This window comes from Chroicocephalus ridibundus, chromosome 1 (assembly GCF_963924245.1).
Source record: "Chroicocephalus ridibundus chromosome 1, bChrRid1.1, whole genome shotgun sequence".
NCBI classification, from domain to species: Eukaryota; Metazoa; Chordata; class Aves; order Charadriiformes; family Laridae; genus Chroicocephalus; species Chroicocephalus ridibundus.
In genome coordinates this window covers 160986093-161004039 of record NC_086284.1, presented here as the reverse complement: position 1 = coordinate 161004039, position 17947 = coordinate 160986093, and the positions used below count along the sequence as shown (strand labels likewise).

The 17947-nt window shown below is 51.2% G+C and overlaps 1 protein-coding gene across 3 annotated transcripts in view; it reads right to left on the bottom strand.

The window, feature by feature from the left end:
• The window catches only part of RFX4 (regulatory factor X4), a 99150-nt gene extending 83764 nt beyond the window's left edge, over positions 1 to 15386 (bottom strand). Inside the window, exon 1 of one of the 3 annotated variants that reach the window (XM_063321211.1) lies at positions 14968 to 15386. In XM_063321211.1, the coding sequence (XP_063177281.1) occupies positions 14968 to 15010 (43 nt within the window). In that variant the 5' untranslated portion in view covers positions 15011 to 15386. The remainder of the gene's footprint in view (positions 1 to 14967) is intronic. The other 2 variants (XM_063321222.1, XM_063321200.1) reach the window with 2 other exon arrangements.
• Positions 15387 to 17947: the final 2561 nt, after the last annotated feature.

Below are 17947 nucleotides of genomic sequence, written 5' to 3'. Positions count from 1 at the left end.
AAACTGAACTTGTTTTTAAGAGCTGCCAGAACAGAGGCCTGCACGGCTTTCCCTTGTCCCCACCACGGCTGTTCACACCGACAAGCATGTTTTTATTGGTATGGTGCTTCCAACGCTGAGCCGGAAGGCAGGCCTGGGACTCCCCGAAATAAAGGAAAACACATGACAGCTGCTCAGGGGCAGAAGTTTTCATGAACTATCAGGAAAAAGAAGCACAAACTGTTTTTTAAATATATCTTTGACAAATTATTTTGACACATTACCTCCTTCAGAAGGGAGGGTTTGCTCCTGGAAGATACCTTTGAAAGCTTCTCCCTACAGAGCCTCATTCGAGGTGAGAGAATACAGCAGAGGTGCCTGCGTACTGCCAGTACATTTAATGAGATAATTACTCCGTCTTGTTTGTATAATGGTTATTGGCTTAGCGTATTTGCAGTCCAGAGAAGAAAGCATTCATTGCTCCCACATGTGCACAGCCATAGGGAGAGCGGCGAGAGAGCCACCTGGGCTCTGCTCTGCGGAGGGGCAGAGGAGGTGGGCCTGATCGCAGCCAGCACTGGCTTCTGCAGCTGCTGCCCTGCCAGGAGGGTTAAGAGTTGCTGTGGTATTAGCACAACCTGTAATCACAGCCTCTTCTGGCCTTTGAGAGCCACCGTGTCCTGCTCCGCACCCAGGCAGGATGGCAAAAGCAGCTGGAGGGACTGTGCCGCACAGCTGGGAGGTGAGTGTACCCAGAGCTACTGGCTGCAGCATGTGTATGCATCCTGAAGGGAGATTAAGAGACTTTACAGGCAGAATGAAACTCTATGGTCACCTAATTTGAGCTGCATTTTGCCTCACCTCATTACCCTACAGGGGTACCAACTGCACTGTTTTTCCCCAGTTATGCCATATCCTCTGATCTGGATGTGGTCGTATCACTGGCATAATTGTGAATGGCCATTTTTTACTCAAATTGTATAAGATGAGAATCCTCACATTCTACAAACATAGCCAAGGCTAGTGGTGATCACAGTATCAGAGCCTGCACAAATCGCCATACACTTATTTCACCACAGCCCTAGCAGCTGCGCGGAAATCCCTCTCATACACCTTCAGCTCCAGATGGGCTCCCATACTTCGAATTTTAAAGCCGTTTGCCAACAAGCATGACAATTTATCTAGTGCTCTGCACAGGGACCAGCATTTCTTCCACAGAAGTTTGCTTGTCACTGAAATAGACACCTCTGGAAAAAGAACTAGAGATTTGCCGGGACCCGAACTACTACTTGAGCCATGTACCAACTTGATGGCGCAGCTGCAACACTCTGACTCCTTATTTTCATTCACAGCTGGTCTTGTAATCTTTCCCCAGCTTCTCAAGGCAAATGTAGAAAAAAAAGTAGAAAGTTAACTGTAAGCAAAGGCATATAAAATGTAGATGAGGCAAACATAAAGGGACCACCAAATTTCAGTGGATTTACAAGATGACCTGTTGGAAAAATGAATACTCAGAACTGATGACAGGCTTAATTCTACAGTTCCTGCGACAGAGGAGGAACTCCTGTTGTGCATATGGAGTCTTAGCACCCCTCCGAGTTATTTGTTTGTCGTTCTCAGAGGGAAGAGTTACTCATCTCTTCCTGCAGCATCTCTGCCAAGTGTCTCAGTTCCGAGCTGGCCAGCAATACCTCCTGGCTGCTCGTCTGATCTGCTAGGCCAAGAGGAAGGGGTTGCAAACAGCAGATTTATCAGGTGAAAGCAGTACCTCGAAAGCTCAGGAGGCTGAACGAAGGTCATGGAACCTCCCGTTCCTAGTTTGCTAGCCCACGGTACTAACCAAATATCACATCTATCACAAAAATCTTCAGTGGCGTTGATGGGATGATATTCTATAGCTTTTCTTTTTTAGGAAAACTATCACTGCCCTGACAGCTTCTTCTGTTTCCTGTCTCTGAATAAATGCCAAGGTCTGCATGATCCATTGAGGCTTTTCTCTGCAGAGCTTGTCTTTCTGAACATGGTCCGAGAGATACCATCACCCAACAAACCCTCTGTTCGTGCTGTCTGTGTGGCACCGTTGCTGCGAACGGAGAACTTCTATCCTCTACAGCTGTTAAATTCATAACATCTGAAGAGTCTGTCTGCTTTGACTATCTGTTAGTGTGCAAACCTAATTTCTAACTGCCATATGAATTAAAGTAAAGCAAAAAATGAGACATTACATCTAATATTTTCTCTGGTGCAAGTGAAAACTACACCATATAACACTTCAATATCTTGGTTCATTTAGTCATATCAACTTAGGAGACAAATCGCTAGTTTAAGAGTCCCTTAAAGGCAAAAGAGACTATCCCTTTCTGTCAGGGGTAATGATTAGGAGATAAACCTGAAGTCTGACCCTCAAACGATTGAAAGCCCACTCCAGTACCTGCTGCACATCACACCTGCTCTGACTAGAAGCAGAGGATTCACGTTCTGAACCTCCCACACAGCTTGCGGCACAGCACGGCTGGTTATAGGTACATCCGCCACCCCAGAAGTATAATGCTGGGGTGCTGCCAGGGCAGGTTACAGCAGCATGTTCAAAGCCTTTCAAGAACCCCACTGTTTGAAAGAAAACAAACAAACAAAAAAAATAAAAATCACCTTTTCTCTGAAACCTCAATCTACTGTAAAACCAAGACCTGAGCAAGACCTCCTAGCCTGGCCTCTGCACAATGCTCTGAAGAACCGTGTGCCTGTAACACGACAGGGCTTGGCAGCCACCAGCTCCCATGGAGGGCGTTAAACTTACCCAAATCAACTAAAATGAAGTAGAACAAGCTATTAAGGACAGCTAATCACACAAATGGGGATTTTTCTAAGATTTAGAATTTCATAGGTGAGGTAATCTCCCTCCTCTCCATTGTCAAATGAAAAGTTTGTGAGACCTTTTCAGGGCCATCGTCCAACTGCTGTTCTCTCCTATTACTCCATCGCAGACACTCCTCATTCCCAAAACAGCTCCTCTTTGACCATAGAGGTGGACCTGCTACACAGAGCCCAATTTTGCTCCTCGCTGTGTCGTCTGGCAAGGCACATATCCTTCAGCTAGTGCGCACGAGCTGTCAGGAACATCTTCAAGCTCCACAGGAAATCATGCCAGTGTCCTCCTTGGTCCTGCATAGCCATCTTCTGTTCTTCCAAGAGACCTGCTCCTCAGGGATGACAGTGACACATGGCCTTGGTGCAGATGGTAGAGCCGCTACCGTGACAAGCTGCCAGATACCTTGGTGCTTTGCTTGCTAATCTAACTTTTTTATTTCATTTCCAACAGGGCAAAATGTCAGGCACTCTTGTTGTAGTCCTTTCTTTTGTTCTCGTTTCTTGGCATACAGTTCTCTTGGAACCATTTCAGGGTTAATGGACATTGGTCCAGAGCACGTACTAGACATTGGCAGGAATGTTTTTGTCCTTTTTCTTTGACTCGTGATTCTGATGAAGCATCATGAAATCCACCGTGATGTCATAAGAATTGAATCTGTGAGAGTTCTTTCATTTTGTTTAGCCAAGTCTTCGCTCCTAGTACTGATTTTCTATTAACCCATTTGATAAAGTATATTAAAAAATGTGCATGCTGCATTTAAACTGATATAACAAAAAGCACCAAGGTTCATTGTCTTATAACTCGCCTACAATATTTGAGTAGAAAAACTGGAATTTATGAGATGTTGCTTTCTTGTTACTCTGTATACTATGCAGAAGTTCATTTAAATGTGGTATTTTCAATGAAGTACTCTGTTAACAGTATTCCTCATTAAGAAGCTGCATCCCAAAATGTAGATCAAGCACAGTCAGGAAGCCTAGAACACAAGATTCCTCTGCATATTGATTCTGACATTTAGGGCAGTCTCCAACCTGGATCAGACAGGACTTCCAAGTCCTGTTCCCTTCTCTGGAATTGCATATCATGTTGCCATCACATTTCCAGCTCAGTATGCGTGTTAATTGGGAGTAGACGTTTCCCTCTGCCAGTAACACACAGATGCTATCTATCATTTTATTTTGAAAAGTAAGTTTCACCAGACCCGTAAATAGCCTCTTGGTTTTTGAGACACCAAGGCCATTGGTCCAATTTCACTGCAGTGACATTTCCTCACTTTCACGCAGGGTCATTTAAGCTAGTGACACCAGTATCCGACCAATTCAGCCCTCCCAGGGCACTTAACCTACATGGGTGCGCAACATGCAGCTTGTTTTTCCATCAACAGGATAACCATACTGTCACGTGCTTTCCAAGCACCACCTCTGCATACAGCAAAGCATACCCTCATGCTTCTACACCATGCTGTGTCATAGATCTTCAGTCCTTCAGGGTCTGCTGGATGAACCAGTGTAAATGCTATCGTTGTCTCTGATTTATCCACAGTGTTTCCTTCCAAGAAAATGCAACCATGCCCCTTGATTATTGCCAGTCCTATTCTCTCCCAGAATAAAGGACAGTCTCTTGATGCCCTTTTTGCCCCAGATTTCATTAACTTCTTATGCTGCAGAATTAATGTGAGGCACACTAGAGAGCTCACATAAGAGGAGGGCCCTCACTTCTGGGTACCTATCACAACATCTCTTATACTCCGACCCTGCAGCAGACTCTGCTCATTAGCTCTTGGGTTAAACATTCCCGACTGCTGCCATGGTCCCTCAGCTCACCAGTGTGCATGAGAAGACATGGAGTCCTCAAATCAAATTCAGCTCCGCTTCACCAGTGCACAAGGCTGGAGTCATTTGGCTGAGCAGGAAGTCTGTGACTCAACAAGAAACAGGATTTGCATCAAGTACCCATGAAATGCTTCCCTCTGCCTCAGGAGCCGATGAATCCAGCAGACAAGCCAATTTGGCACAGAAATGGTAGTACATCAGTAAGACGGGCCCACAAAGATGACAAAACAAAAAGATGCGAGACGGGTGGGAGATGCAAAAAACGCTTGGCTGTGGGGCTCAGGGAGGCAAGAGAAGGGAGAGAAGGCTGGTTACTGAAAAGGACATGAAAAACGAAAGGAACGGAAACAAAAGAATGAACAACAAAGAAAAGGGCATGGTCAAAAATAAAGTATAGCAAGAAAGAGTAACTATAGAGAGGAGATTTTTTTTTTTTTAAATCAGAAGAAAAGAGGTCAGCTCCTGAAGGAATGGGACTACAGTAAATATTTCTCACAAGAAACATCATTCGGGCAGGCAGACTGAAAGAACGAGAAAGACAGACACATACACGCAAAGAAAACTCAGGTGTAAGGACATAATCACTGCAATAAGAAAGAAACAACAACTTGAGTGAGGAAGAGCATGAATCAAAAGACAGAGATGCTGTATTTATTCAAATGGTGGCCACTTTTTCTCACTTTATGCACCTCTATTCCAAACCTAGCAGTTGCTCACTACTGTCAAAGGATGCAGCCATTACATTACTCACAACCATTTTTGTGAGCAAATATAGCACTAACTGGACAGAAACAGCTTTCCTTCAGCTCTCAAATATCTGCATACCAAAACTAGCAGAGAGGCCATTAATAAATCATCGTAACATACTCCCACAAAGATTGCTACCTATCAGAACCAACCTGTGTATACAGAGCAAGCATTTCACGCTATTAAGTTTCCGACCTAAATGTGCTTGTCGGAAAGTGCCTAGACTTGCAGATTAATAAACCTTGTACGAATTTAGTCCCTCCCACGCTGTCTCTCCCCTTCCCTTAAAAAGTAGTATGAAACTAGACCGGTGCTTTTAAAACTAGGAGCCTGGCTTTTCTGAGAAGCCTCCAGTCTCCTCTGAACAATATGCAAAGCAAACTCAGGGAGGGAACATGAGAAAATAGAGAAGTCTTCTTTCCTCCTCCTTTTTTTTTTTGCCTAAGACTCACCAAAACAAGAGTCTAGTATTGAATATTCAGCACTGAATACTAACTGCTCAATAGACGGTCTGTTTGCAGAGCTCAAAGTGGAAATGACCCAGCAAGGAGGAGAGGTGAACACGCTGCTCCATCCATGTGATTAAACCACTCTATAGATGCGGTCGTCCCCAGTTCTCCCCACCTCGTTACAATGGAGGCCATTTGCTGCCCCTACCACAACTCATTTTTAAAAAAAATGTTTGCATTAGAGGGGCCCCCGCAGCAGTTTTGTCCCCATGGCTCCGTGTTTAAGAGCGGAAAGTGAGCTCCGACGTTGGGAAACCTGTGCTAGACAGTTAATCCGACCAGCAGGATCTAGTATTGCCACCACTTGGGAGGAAGGAAGAACAGGGCGCAGATATAGAGGAGCAGAGCGCCCTGCTGGGTGTCCCAGCTCTCAGCCTGCACAAGGTACCCAGTAAGTCTCACCTGGCAGCTGCCTTGTTCTGCCATGGATCTCAGAGGTCTCTTAAACTCTCCTCCTCTGAGTTAGCGCATTGCAGCGTCACACTACGAGCAGCCAGGATCTCCATCTCACACGCAGCACCAGGCATGGCTCTTCTCCTGCTGACCCTGGGATGCCGAGCGCGTTGGCTAGCAAATCTGCTCAGCCACGTCTGACGTATAGAGACCCGGAGCTGAAGGGCTGTGCTGAGGCTCTGCAAAGAAGCCCATTCCCTCCAGCCAACATGTACGCCCGTGCACCTGGGGAACCTCCCATTGCAGGAGAAGGCATCTCTCATCACAGAACACCATGCTACTGCGGTACCCTGACACATAGCACCTGTGGAGCAGGACTCCACTTCCACATTTGCGTGCACCATGGTTGGGTTATTTTTGTTTGTTTGGGTGTTGTTTTTGTTTGTGTGGGTGTTTTTGTTTGGTTATTTTTTGTGGTTTTTTTTTTGTTTTGTTTTGTTTTTTACAGTGTCTATTGGGTCACTGTTGCCTTAAGGACCAGCCAAGATTTTTTGTTTCCCCACATTGCTTAAGTTTTGTAGGAGGTAGAGGGACAGGAAGGATTTTACTCTCCTCTGAGAATCAGTGATGGCAACAGCCAAGAGCATGGTACCTACAAGCTATGTTGCAGAAGCTAACAGCATTAAATACTTATTTGCTTAATTAGGACATCCTGCCACATGTTCATGGTTAAATTGAATGTCAGATAAGGTGGGAACCACATAAGTCAGGTTGTTGAGAATTTTTTTCCCCCCTTTGAAGGATAGGATTGGGTCTAATTCTTCCAACCATCCATGAAATTTATTCAACAAATGGCTTGTTTCTGCTAGATCCTAGACTATTAGTAAAACTTACAACCTTTCCTGCTTGTCCTCTGACACACAGGAGCGTCTGGTCTTTCGCAGCAGGTTGCAGCTTCATTACAGGGTGCTGGAAAGCGTTGTGGGTTGTAGAAAGGATGATCTGTGGGGCCTTTCAAATGAGGTATGCATTGCTGTCACCATGGGGGAACTCGGCTCTGGGACACAGGTGGTTCCTCCCAGCACTGGCTGACCGCTCACTGAGATCCCGCTGACGAATTGGGCTCCCCCTCCACGCTGCCCTTCCTCAGCTGCAGCTGAGGTAGTTTTAGCACTTCTGACATAGTTTAGCAATTAATAGTGTTCTAGAAAAACAAAAAATGTTAACCCTTCTATCATTACATTTAGTGGTATCTGTATTTACCCCTGCATTTAGCTTTTTTTTTTTTACCACTTCTAAGTTCTCCTTGCCACTGCATTTCTGGTATTTTACTGCTTTACAAATTTAGCACAAGACAGATCTGAATTTACAGATCTATACACGAACAGAAAGGTCAGGCCTGTTGTGTTGACTTAGAGGTCTCATTTGCAAACTCGCATTTGCATGTAAGACATTTTTCATATAGTGAGTTCTCCCCAACTTAGTGTGTCCGTAAGTCTTGCACCAAGTAGCCAAATCAGTAAAAATGGCTGCACGGAAGGAAATACGATAGTCTGACAGTATTATTCTGAGGAGTGGAAGTTTAAAAAGAGAAGAAAGAGGTGAGCAATAAGAAGCAATTCTATTTCTAGTGACAGTAATTTAAAAAAAAAAAAAAAAGCAGTAATTTCTAACACTCAAAACTTGTAGTCCTTACTTCCAGGCAAATCTCCTTTTTTATAGATATGACCTCAGCAAGCAAATCAAAACCCCTAGAGAAGAGGATTTTCTTGTTTTGAGGTGTCTCAGTCTATGCCATGGGGTTCGTGAGCACCCAGAGCTCCAGCAAGAAGCTTGTCAGAGCGACAACCACAGCACCAGACTACCACAAGCCTAGAAAACTGATGAAATCCCAGCATACATCTCAACCCGCTCCTCTGAAATTAATGCCTCTAATTCCCAGGGGCTGTAAGTTTCAGGGACTCGCTCATTCAGAGAACATTCCAGCTATCTAAAATGTATTGTTTCCCATTACCATAATATTTGGGATCCTATGCAAAAATGCTCAGGATAAGCTGCTAATTAATTGCAAACCCATCACTCACAGCTGTGAATCAACTCCTTAGTTCCTCTAACAAATTCCATCATAGAGAAATTAAGTTCACTTACCAATAAAAGAAAACAAAGTGCTTAACTGTAGCTGAAGTGAAGGAAATGAGACAGCGCTGAGCCCTGCGTTTCAGTCTTGAGGCAACTTAAGCTGCAAATGAGCTTTTTCTTCCTCACTGAGTGCAGTGAGAGACAAGGCTCTATTTAACCCTCTCCACTTTTCCTGATTTCAAATTTATCAGAAAGGGAAGAACGGCCAAAAGTATTTAACTTAATACTTATTTATATACAGAGACCATAACTGCAGCTCCAGCAGCAAGCCAGAAAAATTACACCACTGACTTAGGGCACCATTTCTAACGCTGGCCAGTATTTTATAGCTCATCAATTGCTCTTGCTGCAAACCTCCTGGGAGAAAATAAATGGGAATGAAGACAGGCCAGGACGGCTAGTTATGCATGTAAAATAGCTGCAATTAAGTTATTACGCATTTGCAACTGTTGGGAGGGATGATTACGAGCTAACCCCAGGCACCTGCCCTCTCCAAGGCACACACATGGACTTCAACAGGTGTCTCCCCCGTGGAGCAGACATTGCAGGATCAGGACCCATCTCTAACTGCAAATTGTATTACGCTTTTAAATATTCACAGAAACATATATACAATTCTATAGGACCTAAAAGATGTGCGTAAACATGTCTTTAGTACAGATGTATTAAAAAAAAACCTACACAGACCTCCACTGGCTTAATCATCACCACGTACTCTTCCTTCCTACACTTGTTATCTATAGGATCGCTCAGCCATCAAATATCCTTTATGCTATCCATCTTCCTAACTAGAACGTTAGCAATCAAATCCCCTCGGCCGCCGGGGCACTGGGCTCCAGCAGGGTCGGCTCGTCCGGGTTATTCATTTTCAGACACAATGAAACAAATAGAAAATCCAGCACAGATGCGGGGAAACAGACAAGTGGGTGAACTCAGGAAATTCACAAACCTCAGCGCTCGCGGAATTGTGAGCTAATTATTCGGACTCGAATGTCACATCAAGCATCCCCAAAGGACTGACCTTATATTTGTATTAGTTACATGACAGCCCACTGCTGCTCCGAAGCCATTGTCATGAACCATCAAGCCCCAGCTGTATTTAAGGCCACCTGTTCAAAAGTCTTCATTGGAAGGAGGTACTAATGTTTCATCACTGCGCGGATTTCAGTGATCCCACGATTTATTTCAACTGTATTTTGCTGTGGTGAAATCCTATGTATAGAAATAGCATCTCCAGGGGAGGCTCCTCCTTATGGCTGTTCTAACTTGCAAACCACTTGCAGATCAAGCTAGAGAAATGCAAAGGTGTTTACATGTGGAGATGCTGCAGATTTTACGGCTACGCTAACCTTCTTCCTTGCCTGCACGCTCACTGCACCAGTGGCTGAAAAACAGCCGTATTTTCTAAAAGCAATCAAGCCAATGACCCTGGTTACTGTGCCAGTGACTTTCTGTGGGACAGCTCTAACTCCCATCACACGTATCTTACCACAAAATGGTTTCCTGGAATTTCAAGATCTTTTGCTCGATAGATATTTACTACAGTAGAGGTGAAGCTGCGATAGACCAACTGAGGCCACAGGTTTCTTTACAGTCTCACAGACAAACGTTGAACCTGTCAGAATCCAGAGTCCCTTCTTTAATGATGGTTTTACCTAAAACTGAACTGTAACTTAAATAAATGAAATAGTTTCCTACAGTTGTCTGGCCATTCCTATGCAAAAGCTTGTGTTAGTTCTTTTTTCCTTCCACCCTTGTAAAGACATTTTCCTTATTGCAGGTAAATAACAGATTGCAGAGCAGTGAAAAGTACCACAGTTCCCCTTCCCTAAGTATTTTAGAATTAATGTGTTAGCAGACAAACAAATGATAAAACAATTTTTTTTTTCTCTGAGTCAGACTTAGAAGATTAACTTCTTCGTTCAAGGTAATTTTGACCAATCTACAGACTTCTAAAAAATCCCCACGGATTTTAAAAACTTCTTTTAAAAAAAGCCCTCAGGAATGAAGACCTGATCCAGTGCTGGGACTTGCGTGTAGATTCCAGTTCTGCTGCTGCTGAAGGCAGAGGGAGCTGCCAAGGATCGGGCCCTCCTGCGCAAACATTGTCCGCAGGAACTCCGCAGCCAGCGGGAAAGAAAACATTTTTGTTGATTTTTTTTTGGTTTTGTTCCATTTCTTTCACGTGTGAAATCATATAAGATATGAAATGACATTAGACATAGTGGGGTTCCATTGTTATAAAGGACCAGCAGTATTTCTTTTACGTGTCCGTATCATACCAAATGTAGGATTCAAAAGAATCATTGGATCATCTTAGCTGCTCAGCAGGTAAGAGCCTTTATAAACACAAATCCTAGCACAGTAAATAACTTCTTTTTTTTATTTACTGAAACAAAAGTAAATCACATTTTCGCTTGAGTATGAAAAGTCCTCAAGAAAAGTAAGAAAAATAGCCAATAGCAAGTTCCTCTTTATCTGTTAGTAAACTGTGTTGCAATAAGCAAAGCAAACAGTTTTCAGCAGCAAAATCAACCATTCATTTGGATCAAAAAGAATCGAGACCTAGGATCACCCGCCTCAGCGTTACACATATGTTCTGAAATGTCACAATTGCTTTCCCAACTAGCATTCAAGTATTTAGTATCAATATTGGTGATTTCATTAATTGAACCAGGATATGAAAGCAGTTAATTCTCTTCAGTCGTTGCTTATATGCTAGATCCTTTTTAAATGGCAAGCTCATAGAAAAGGTCACCCACTATTCCTGCAACACCCATATATTGGTAAGAATATGGACCAACATCTGGCCACCGCCACAACGTATTCCTCTTGGGGGCTGGCACCCACTTTTTGTGGTTCACACAAACTGCTTTAAGGGCCTAATCCCAACGTCCTTGACAGCACTGAAAGGCTTTCTGCTGATTTTAATGGGGTTTGGATCCGCTCCTAAGTCTCAGCTTCACGTCCCAAGGATCTCATCCATCTAGCGCTTTGAAACCAGCGGAGTTTTTGCCTGGCTCCAGCACTGAAATAACGAGGGATATTTATTGAGTCATGCAGAAAAGCTGCACTCCAAGAAACCGCCTCCGTCTCCCGCTCCCCGAAGCGGTGCGGCGCGGAGCTTTCCCAGGGGCGCGGCGGGGACGGGGCGGGTGGAACCCCCCGGGAGACCTGCACCGCCCCGCGTCTCCGCACGCCCCGCGGCGGGGCTCCTGCGGGGGCAGAGCTCCGGCGGGGGGTGCCGGGCACCGGGGCGAGGGCGCTCCCCGTTCTCCGGGTGCCAACCCGCGGTGCCGCCGCCGCCGCCCCATCCCGCCCCCGGGCGTGCACCCCCCGACGGCATCGCCTGGAGCTCGCCGTGCCGGTGTCACTAGGGGGGGCTGCGGCTGTGGAAACCTGTGGATGTCCCTCAAAGTGTGTGTGTGTCCCCGCGCCCCAGCCGCCCCTCGGGGCTCCCCTGGTGCTGGCCCGCCCGGCCCGAGCACCCACCCCGCCGCCGCCCTCCCTCGGGCCCCGCTGGGCTCTGCCGGGGGAGGCGATGGGGCCCCGGCGCAGCGGTCCCCGGCCCCCCCGGCAGGCTGCGGGCACGGAGGGGTCGGGGGCCGGCGGGGGTGTGGGTGGAGAGCCGAGCCGAGCGCAGGGCAGGCGGCGGCGGGCGCCCCTGCGAGCCCCAAAAGCCCGGCACGGCCCCCCGGGGCGATCCCTTTGTGCCCCACAGCGAAGGGGCGGGCGGGCGAGCCCCGGCGGGGCCTTCAAACTTCCCCCGGCGGCTCGCCGGCTCCCGGCCCGTCTCGGGGGAGTTACGGGCTTTAGAAAGTAACGCCTGGAGGCGGACGGGCGCCTCGCGGAGTTAACGGCGGTGGGGAAACGATGCGGGGAAAGATGTCGCAAACCGCCCGAGAAGGTCCGGTGTCCCCTCCCGGGTGGGTGCCCCTCTCCCCGGCCGCGGGCCGGGCCCCGCCGCGCAGCGGGAGAGCCCCGAGGGTGGCTGCCGCCGGTGCCGTGCGCGGGACTGGCCGTCGGGTCCCGGCGCTGCTGCCGCTGCCCCGCCGGTCCCGGCCCCTGCGTTGGGCGGGGAGCGGCTGGGTCGGGGGGTGTCCCGTTTAGGTTTAGGCTTGGTGACAGCCCCCGTGGGTCAGTGCCCAGGTTAGGGGACCATGAGCTAAACTCGGTGGAAGCACACGGCACTGCTGGGGGAAGGAACTAAACTATTCCCCTGCCTTAAAATCGGAACCGTGGGTGATTATTATTTTTTTTTTATCCCGCTGCTTTAGGGAAAAACTGTTAAGGAGGAATTAAAACATGACTGATTTTTTTTTTTTCAATGAAGCCATATTTCTCCACAATGCAAAAGGATCTTTACATAACAACTGAAACTCAGGAGAAAAGCTAATTGGATTAAGTCCTCTGAAAGGGAGGTTAAGGTGTCTGAATGAGACAACTGCAAAGCTCCACTTTTCTTGCCATCTGTTTAGCAAGACTAAAGTGTTTTCTGATTAATATTATCTTAATCAATCATGCTGCCATTTATTATAACCATCCTGAATTTAAGGAACGAACAGTACGGAGGGTCAACCTGGGGATGGACAGTTTTGAATACACGGATATAAAACGCGGGGCTTTTTTGATTTTGTTTGATTTTTTTTTTCTTTCCCTAAAGTAACGTTGTCTCGTTACTGTCGACAACGAGAAGTTGCCAGCAGTGCCCTTAACTCCGTCCCGGCAGTGCCGCTGGACAGAAGGACAACTTTCTTTTACACCCTGGGAACCCTGCACACGCTCTGACACGAACACAACGATTCCTTCCCCGCCGAGCACTTGCTCCCTGGAACAACCCCCTCGGGTTTTGTTTTGGGGCCCCGGCAGGAAAAGTGGCCCAAACCCGGCCGGTGTCGCCGGTGGCCGGCGAGGGGCCGAGCCCGCCCGTTGCCCCGAAGCCCCCGCGCCGGAACCGCGGGAGGCACAGCCGAGCGGGGCCGGGCAGCCTCCCCTTTTCTATTTTTTTGTTGTTTGTTTGTTGGTTTGGTTTGGTTTTAATCGATATTTAAATTTTACAATCGCGTCGGGGGCGAGGGGTTAGATAACCCTTGGCGGGTTGGGGGCGGCGGGGAGCGAAGGGGCTCCGAGGCCGGGGCTGCCCTGCCCCGCCGCCCCTTGCCCCGTTCCCCTCTCGCCCCCGCGCCAGCTACAGCGGCACGGCGCCGGCCGACCCCGGAGGAGCCGGCACGGAGCTGCGGGCTCCCCGGGGGAGCGCGGGGAGGCGGCCCGCCGCGGCCGTCGGGGAGGCGCGGGGGGGACCCGATCCCGCTGCGGGCTCCGGCGGGGCTGGGACAGCCCGGGTCCCCGCTCCCCGGCCGCCATGCCGACCGTCACAGCGGCTGCGGGAGGGGACGGGGCAGGGCAGGAGCGGGGGAGCCGTCCCCGGGCTGTGCCCTACCTAACCTCCGAGTTGTCCGCCTGGGAAACGCCCGGGCAGGCAGGGAGGGAGGGAGGGAGGGAGGGAGGGGAGGAGCGGGTGTTTTCCGGTGCTAATAAAAATAAATTAAAATCGCAAAGGTTACTGCGGTGGCTGCCAGCCCTCCCCTGCATGCGGGCGCGCTGGGGCCGCGCTCAGCGGTTACGGCCGGTGGAAACCGGGCTGGGTCCGGCGGGAGGAGCACGGGCAGGGCCGGCGGGAGAGAGCGAAGGAGAAGGGGCCGCGGTTTCGCCAGGCTGCCGGCTGACAGCCGCGCTGGGAAGACCTAGGCCTGGGCCCTGCCCCCGGGGAAAGCCGGCGCGCCCCCCCCACCCCGGGGCCGGGCCGGGCGGCGGAGGCGGCCGTCGGGTGTGCGGGCAAGGGCCGCGGCCCTCGGGGCGGCCGTCCCCCTCGCCTCCCGCCGGGGCTGCTCCCCACGGGCGGCGCTGGCTGGTGGGGCTGCAGCCGCCCTTCTCCCGTCCGGTTACCGGACCGGCCAAGTCACCGTTTGGGGGTGCGGGGGGAGAGACCCACCCTGCCCTTCCCCAATTCCTTCCCCTCCAACGCAGCCCAGCCCCAGCTCTGCCTGCGGGACAAGACGACCCGCGTGCTGGGCTCACCCTAAACCCACCAACCATCTTCCCTAATAAACCTCGTCTTCTCGCCCCTCTGAAAGGCTCCGCTCAAACCCAAGCGAGCGCCTAACAACTAGAAGCGGAGAGGGAATTAGTTTGCCGGCCGGCAGCCTATGGAGGAGAAAAGAAAAAAGAAAAAAAAAAAGGAAAAAAACCACCCCCTGCTCCATCGTATCCGCAAGTGCAACGGCAGGGCTCCAGCCCAGGGGCGAGATCTCCCCCCGCCCCCAGCACCCCCCGCACCCCGCACACGCCCGGGCTCATTTACCTGCGAGGCCGGTGCGGCGGGAGCCCCCGTCCCCGTCCCCGCCGCCACGGTCAAGTTGAAAAGTGCTCCCCGGCGGGCGAGAGGAGCCCGCTGCCTGCGGGGGGGAGCCGGTGGTAGTGGTGATGGGGGTAAACTTACCTGTGGAGTCCATATCGGGTTCCTCCAGCAACCCGCAATGCATGCTCTTCCCATGGACGGGACGGGAGCCCCAAGGTCCCGGGGTGCGGAGAGCCCCTGTCTCAGGGATGCCCTGGGAGAGGGAGCGGGGTGGCGGCGAGGGGGTGGGGAGGGAGGGCAGAGGCAGATAGTTGGGGGGTGAGGGGGGGGTGGGGGGGAGGAAGAGCGCGGGAGAGAGGGACACTCCGTAATCCAGCAGGGCAAAGCCAGACCCGTCAAAATGTTTGCGGATGTTTCATGGGAAAAAGCATCATTTTATAGAAGCCCTGATGGGAGAAATGTCATTGATAGGCCAGCCAGCCTGATGAATGGCTGCTACTCAGATGGGGATGTGGCAAGGCTCAATGTGAAGCCCATTGTGATGCTGTTTTGAATAAGAAAAGCTTTCCTCCAAAAAGGGGGGCCTTAGATCTACGCAATCCCAACACTTCGACTTCCCTCTTCTATTAGAGCATTAGAAACGTTTTTCTTATTTAAAGTTCCAGCGGCCTTTCCACTCCTCCCTTCCCTCCCCCAGCCCCCACCCAACGTCTTTGGCTCATTACAGCCCGAGATCAAAATTGGCTTAGATCTTCAAACGGGCAGTAGGTTTGGGGTTGTGCTCTTTGGGGCTGCCGGGTGTGCGTGCAGCGCCGCCGAGCTCCCCTCCTCCTCCTTCTGCCGGTGGGCTCTGGGTTGGGATGCTTCGCGGGCACATGGCGTTGGAAGCTGCACAGCTTCCCAAATATCTTGTAAACTTAGTTTACTGGAGCGGGGGGGGAAAGAAGAAAAAAAAAAAAAAGAGGGCGATGTGTGTGGGTAAGGAAGGGGGGGGGCGGTGAGGGTTGAGAGAAGTTGCCACGGTGCCTCGGCGAGCGGTGCCGGCGTTGTAGATCTGCGGCGGGGACCCCCGCCCATCTCCCCGCCGCCCCGGGGAGCGAGGGCACGGCGGGGTGGGGGCCGCCCCTCCACCGGCCTGTCTGCCCGCCGAGAGCGGCTGGCCCGGAGAGCTTTCCGTGGAACTTGGGGGAAAGCAGGGAGGGGGGGAGATGCCCATTACCAAGAGAAATGAAGAAGCAAACGGGTGCCTTTTCAAACTCGTGCTCCCTTCCAGCTTTCGCCCGAGGATGCGAGGATCCCTTTTTGGGTTAGCACGTTGCGGGGGGAGAGGGGGGCAGGACGGAGGCTGGAAAAAGTTGCTTATTCTGCATGCGGCTGTATGTGCTGGAAGTGGAAGTAAAAGTGCAAAGCTAGGGCTCTGATAAAAGTGGCTGGTTTAGGGAAGGAAAAGCTGTGATTAGAATATGAATAGAGCTCCAGGAGAGGAAGAGAAAGGGGGATTATAGCTGAATTACTTTGACCATGGACAGAGCCAACGTTTTCCACTCTTCTCCCCCTCTCCCCTCCCTACACCCAGACTACCCCCCTTCCCTCTCCCCTTCGGAAAAAAAAAAAAGAAAAAGAAAAAAAAAAAGGCAAGCCACCAACCCCACACAGCAAAACAAGCGGCGAGGTTGCTAAAGAGGAAACCCAGCGCTCCGCCGTGCCCGCGCATCCCCCGGCGGGCCGGCAGCGGCAGAGGCGGCGGGGCTCCCCGCACCTCGGCCCGGGCGGGCAGCCCGGGGCGGCCGGTGCAAACCTCCCCCGCTCCACCTCAGTTTTGGCCCCGGGAGCCCCGTGTGCCTGAAAAGGAGGCCGGTAAAAATAATACCGGCGTGAGACACTGCAAAAAGCGAGTCTCCGGCCGGCGGCGGCTGAAAAGCGCTTGATGCGGCGGCGGGGAAGCCGGCCTGCGGGGGCAAGGCCCGGGGGAGGCGCACGCTTCTCCCTCTCTCCCCCCAGCCCCAAAACCAAGCCCGACCCCAAAGCAAGGGCAGTGTTTCTTCCCGACCGCTATGGCTTTCCCAGCGGGGAAGTCCTGTCTCTCCTTTCCCTCCACCACCCGCTGTGCTGCCGGGCTGGCGCTGCTACCAGCGGCACCGCACAGGGGCCTCGACGGGGCGGGCATCCCCGTCCCTAGCTGGGGCCGCCGCGCGTCCCTTCGACGGCGCGGCCCGCCGCTGCTGCTGCTGCCGCCGCCGGCCTCCGCCTGAGGCCCGCTCGCCCCCGGCCCGGCCTTCTCCGCCCGCGCCCCTCGGGCCTCCCCCGGACACCTGCCCGGCGGGCCCAGCCGTCAGCGGGGACCGTTAAGCGGGACCGTTAGCGGGGCCGTTAGCGGGAACCCTTAGCAGGGGCCGTTAGCGGCCCTGTCAGGGGCACCCCGCTCTGTCAGTGAGGGGGACGGGCTCTGCCCCGCCGCCAGACGCCCCTTGGAGCCTCGGTGTGTGTGTGTGAGGGTGTTTTTGCTTGCTGCCACCAAACCGGGGTCCTTTCCCCCCATTTCTAAGTTTGCTTTGGTTTTTTTTCATTCTTTTTCCCCTAAGGTTTTACCGCAGCGTGGTACGAGGCCTGAGGGGAGCCCGTGGGGTGAGGGGCCCTTGGTGCCTGCCTGCCCTTTTCGGGGTAAGCACGGGCCCTGCGGGGACGCAGAAGCCCCTCAAAAACAAGAGGGACATTTTTTTTGGCCTTGAGCAGGGCTCATCTCTGAGGGATTTTGAAACCAGCGTTAAGAAACACCGGCTGTGGTGCAGGGAGCTGTCTCTAACAGGGAGGTTACCTGATGCCCGAATGGTTTCCAGCGGTGGCCCTGGCCCTGCGGGTGGTTGCTGCCCTCGGCAGCCCCACAGGGAGGCCGAGGCATCCAGACCCAGGCAAACACCAGCCCGAGGGGACTCGCCCAGGCTCCCTCGCCCGGGGAGGTGCACACTCCCACTGCAGGGGCCTGACTTCTGGAAGCACTGAAGGCCTACAGTGGCAGCTGCCGGGTCTCCATCGCAGGCACTCTGCGTTTGTGGAAAATTGGTCTTCACCAGTTTAAAGTATCAAGGAGCAGCTTCTGTATTGTTGAAGTCCCAGAGATACA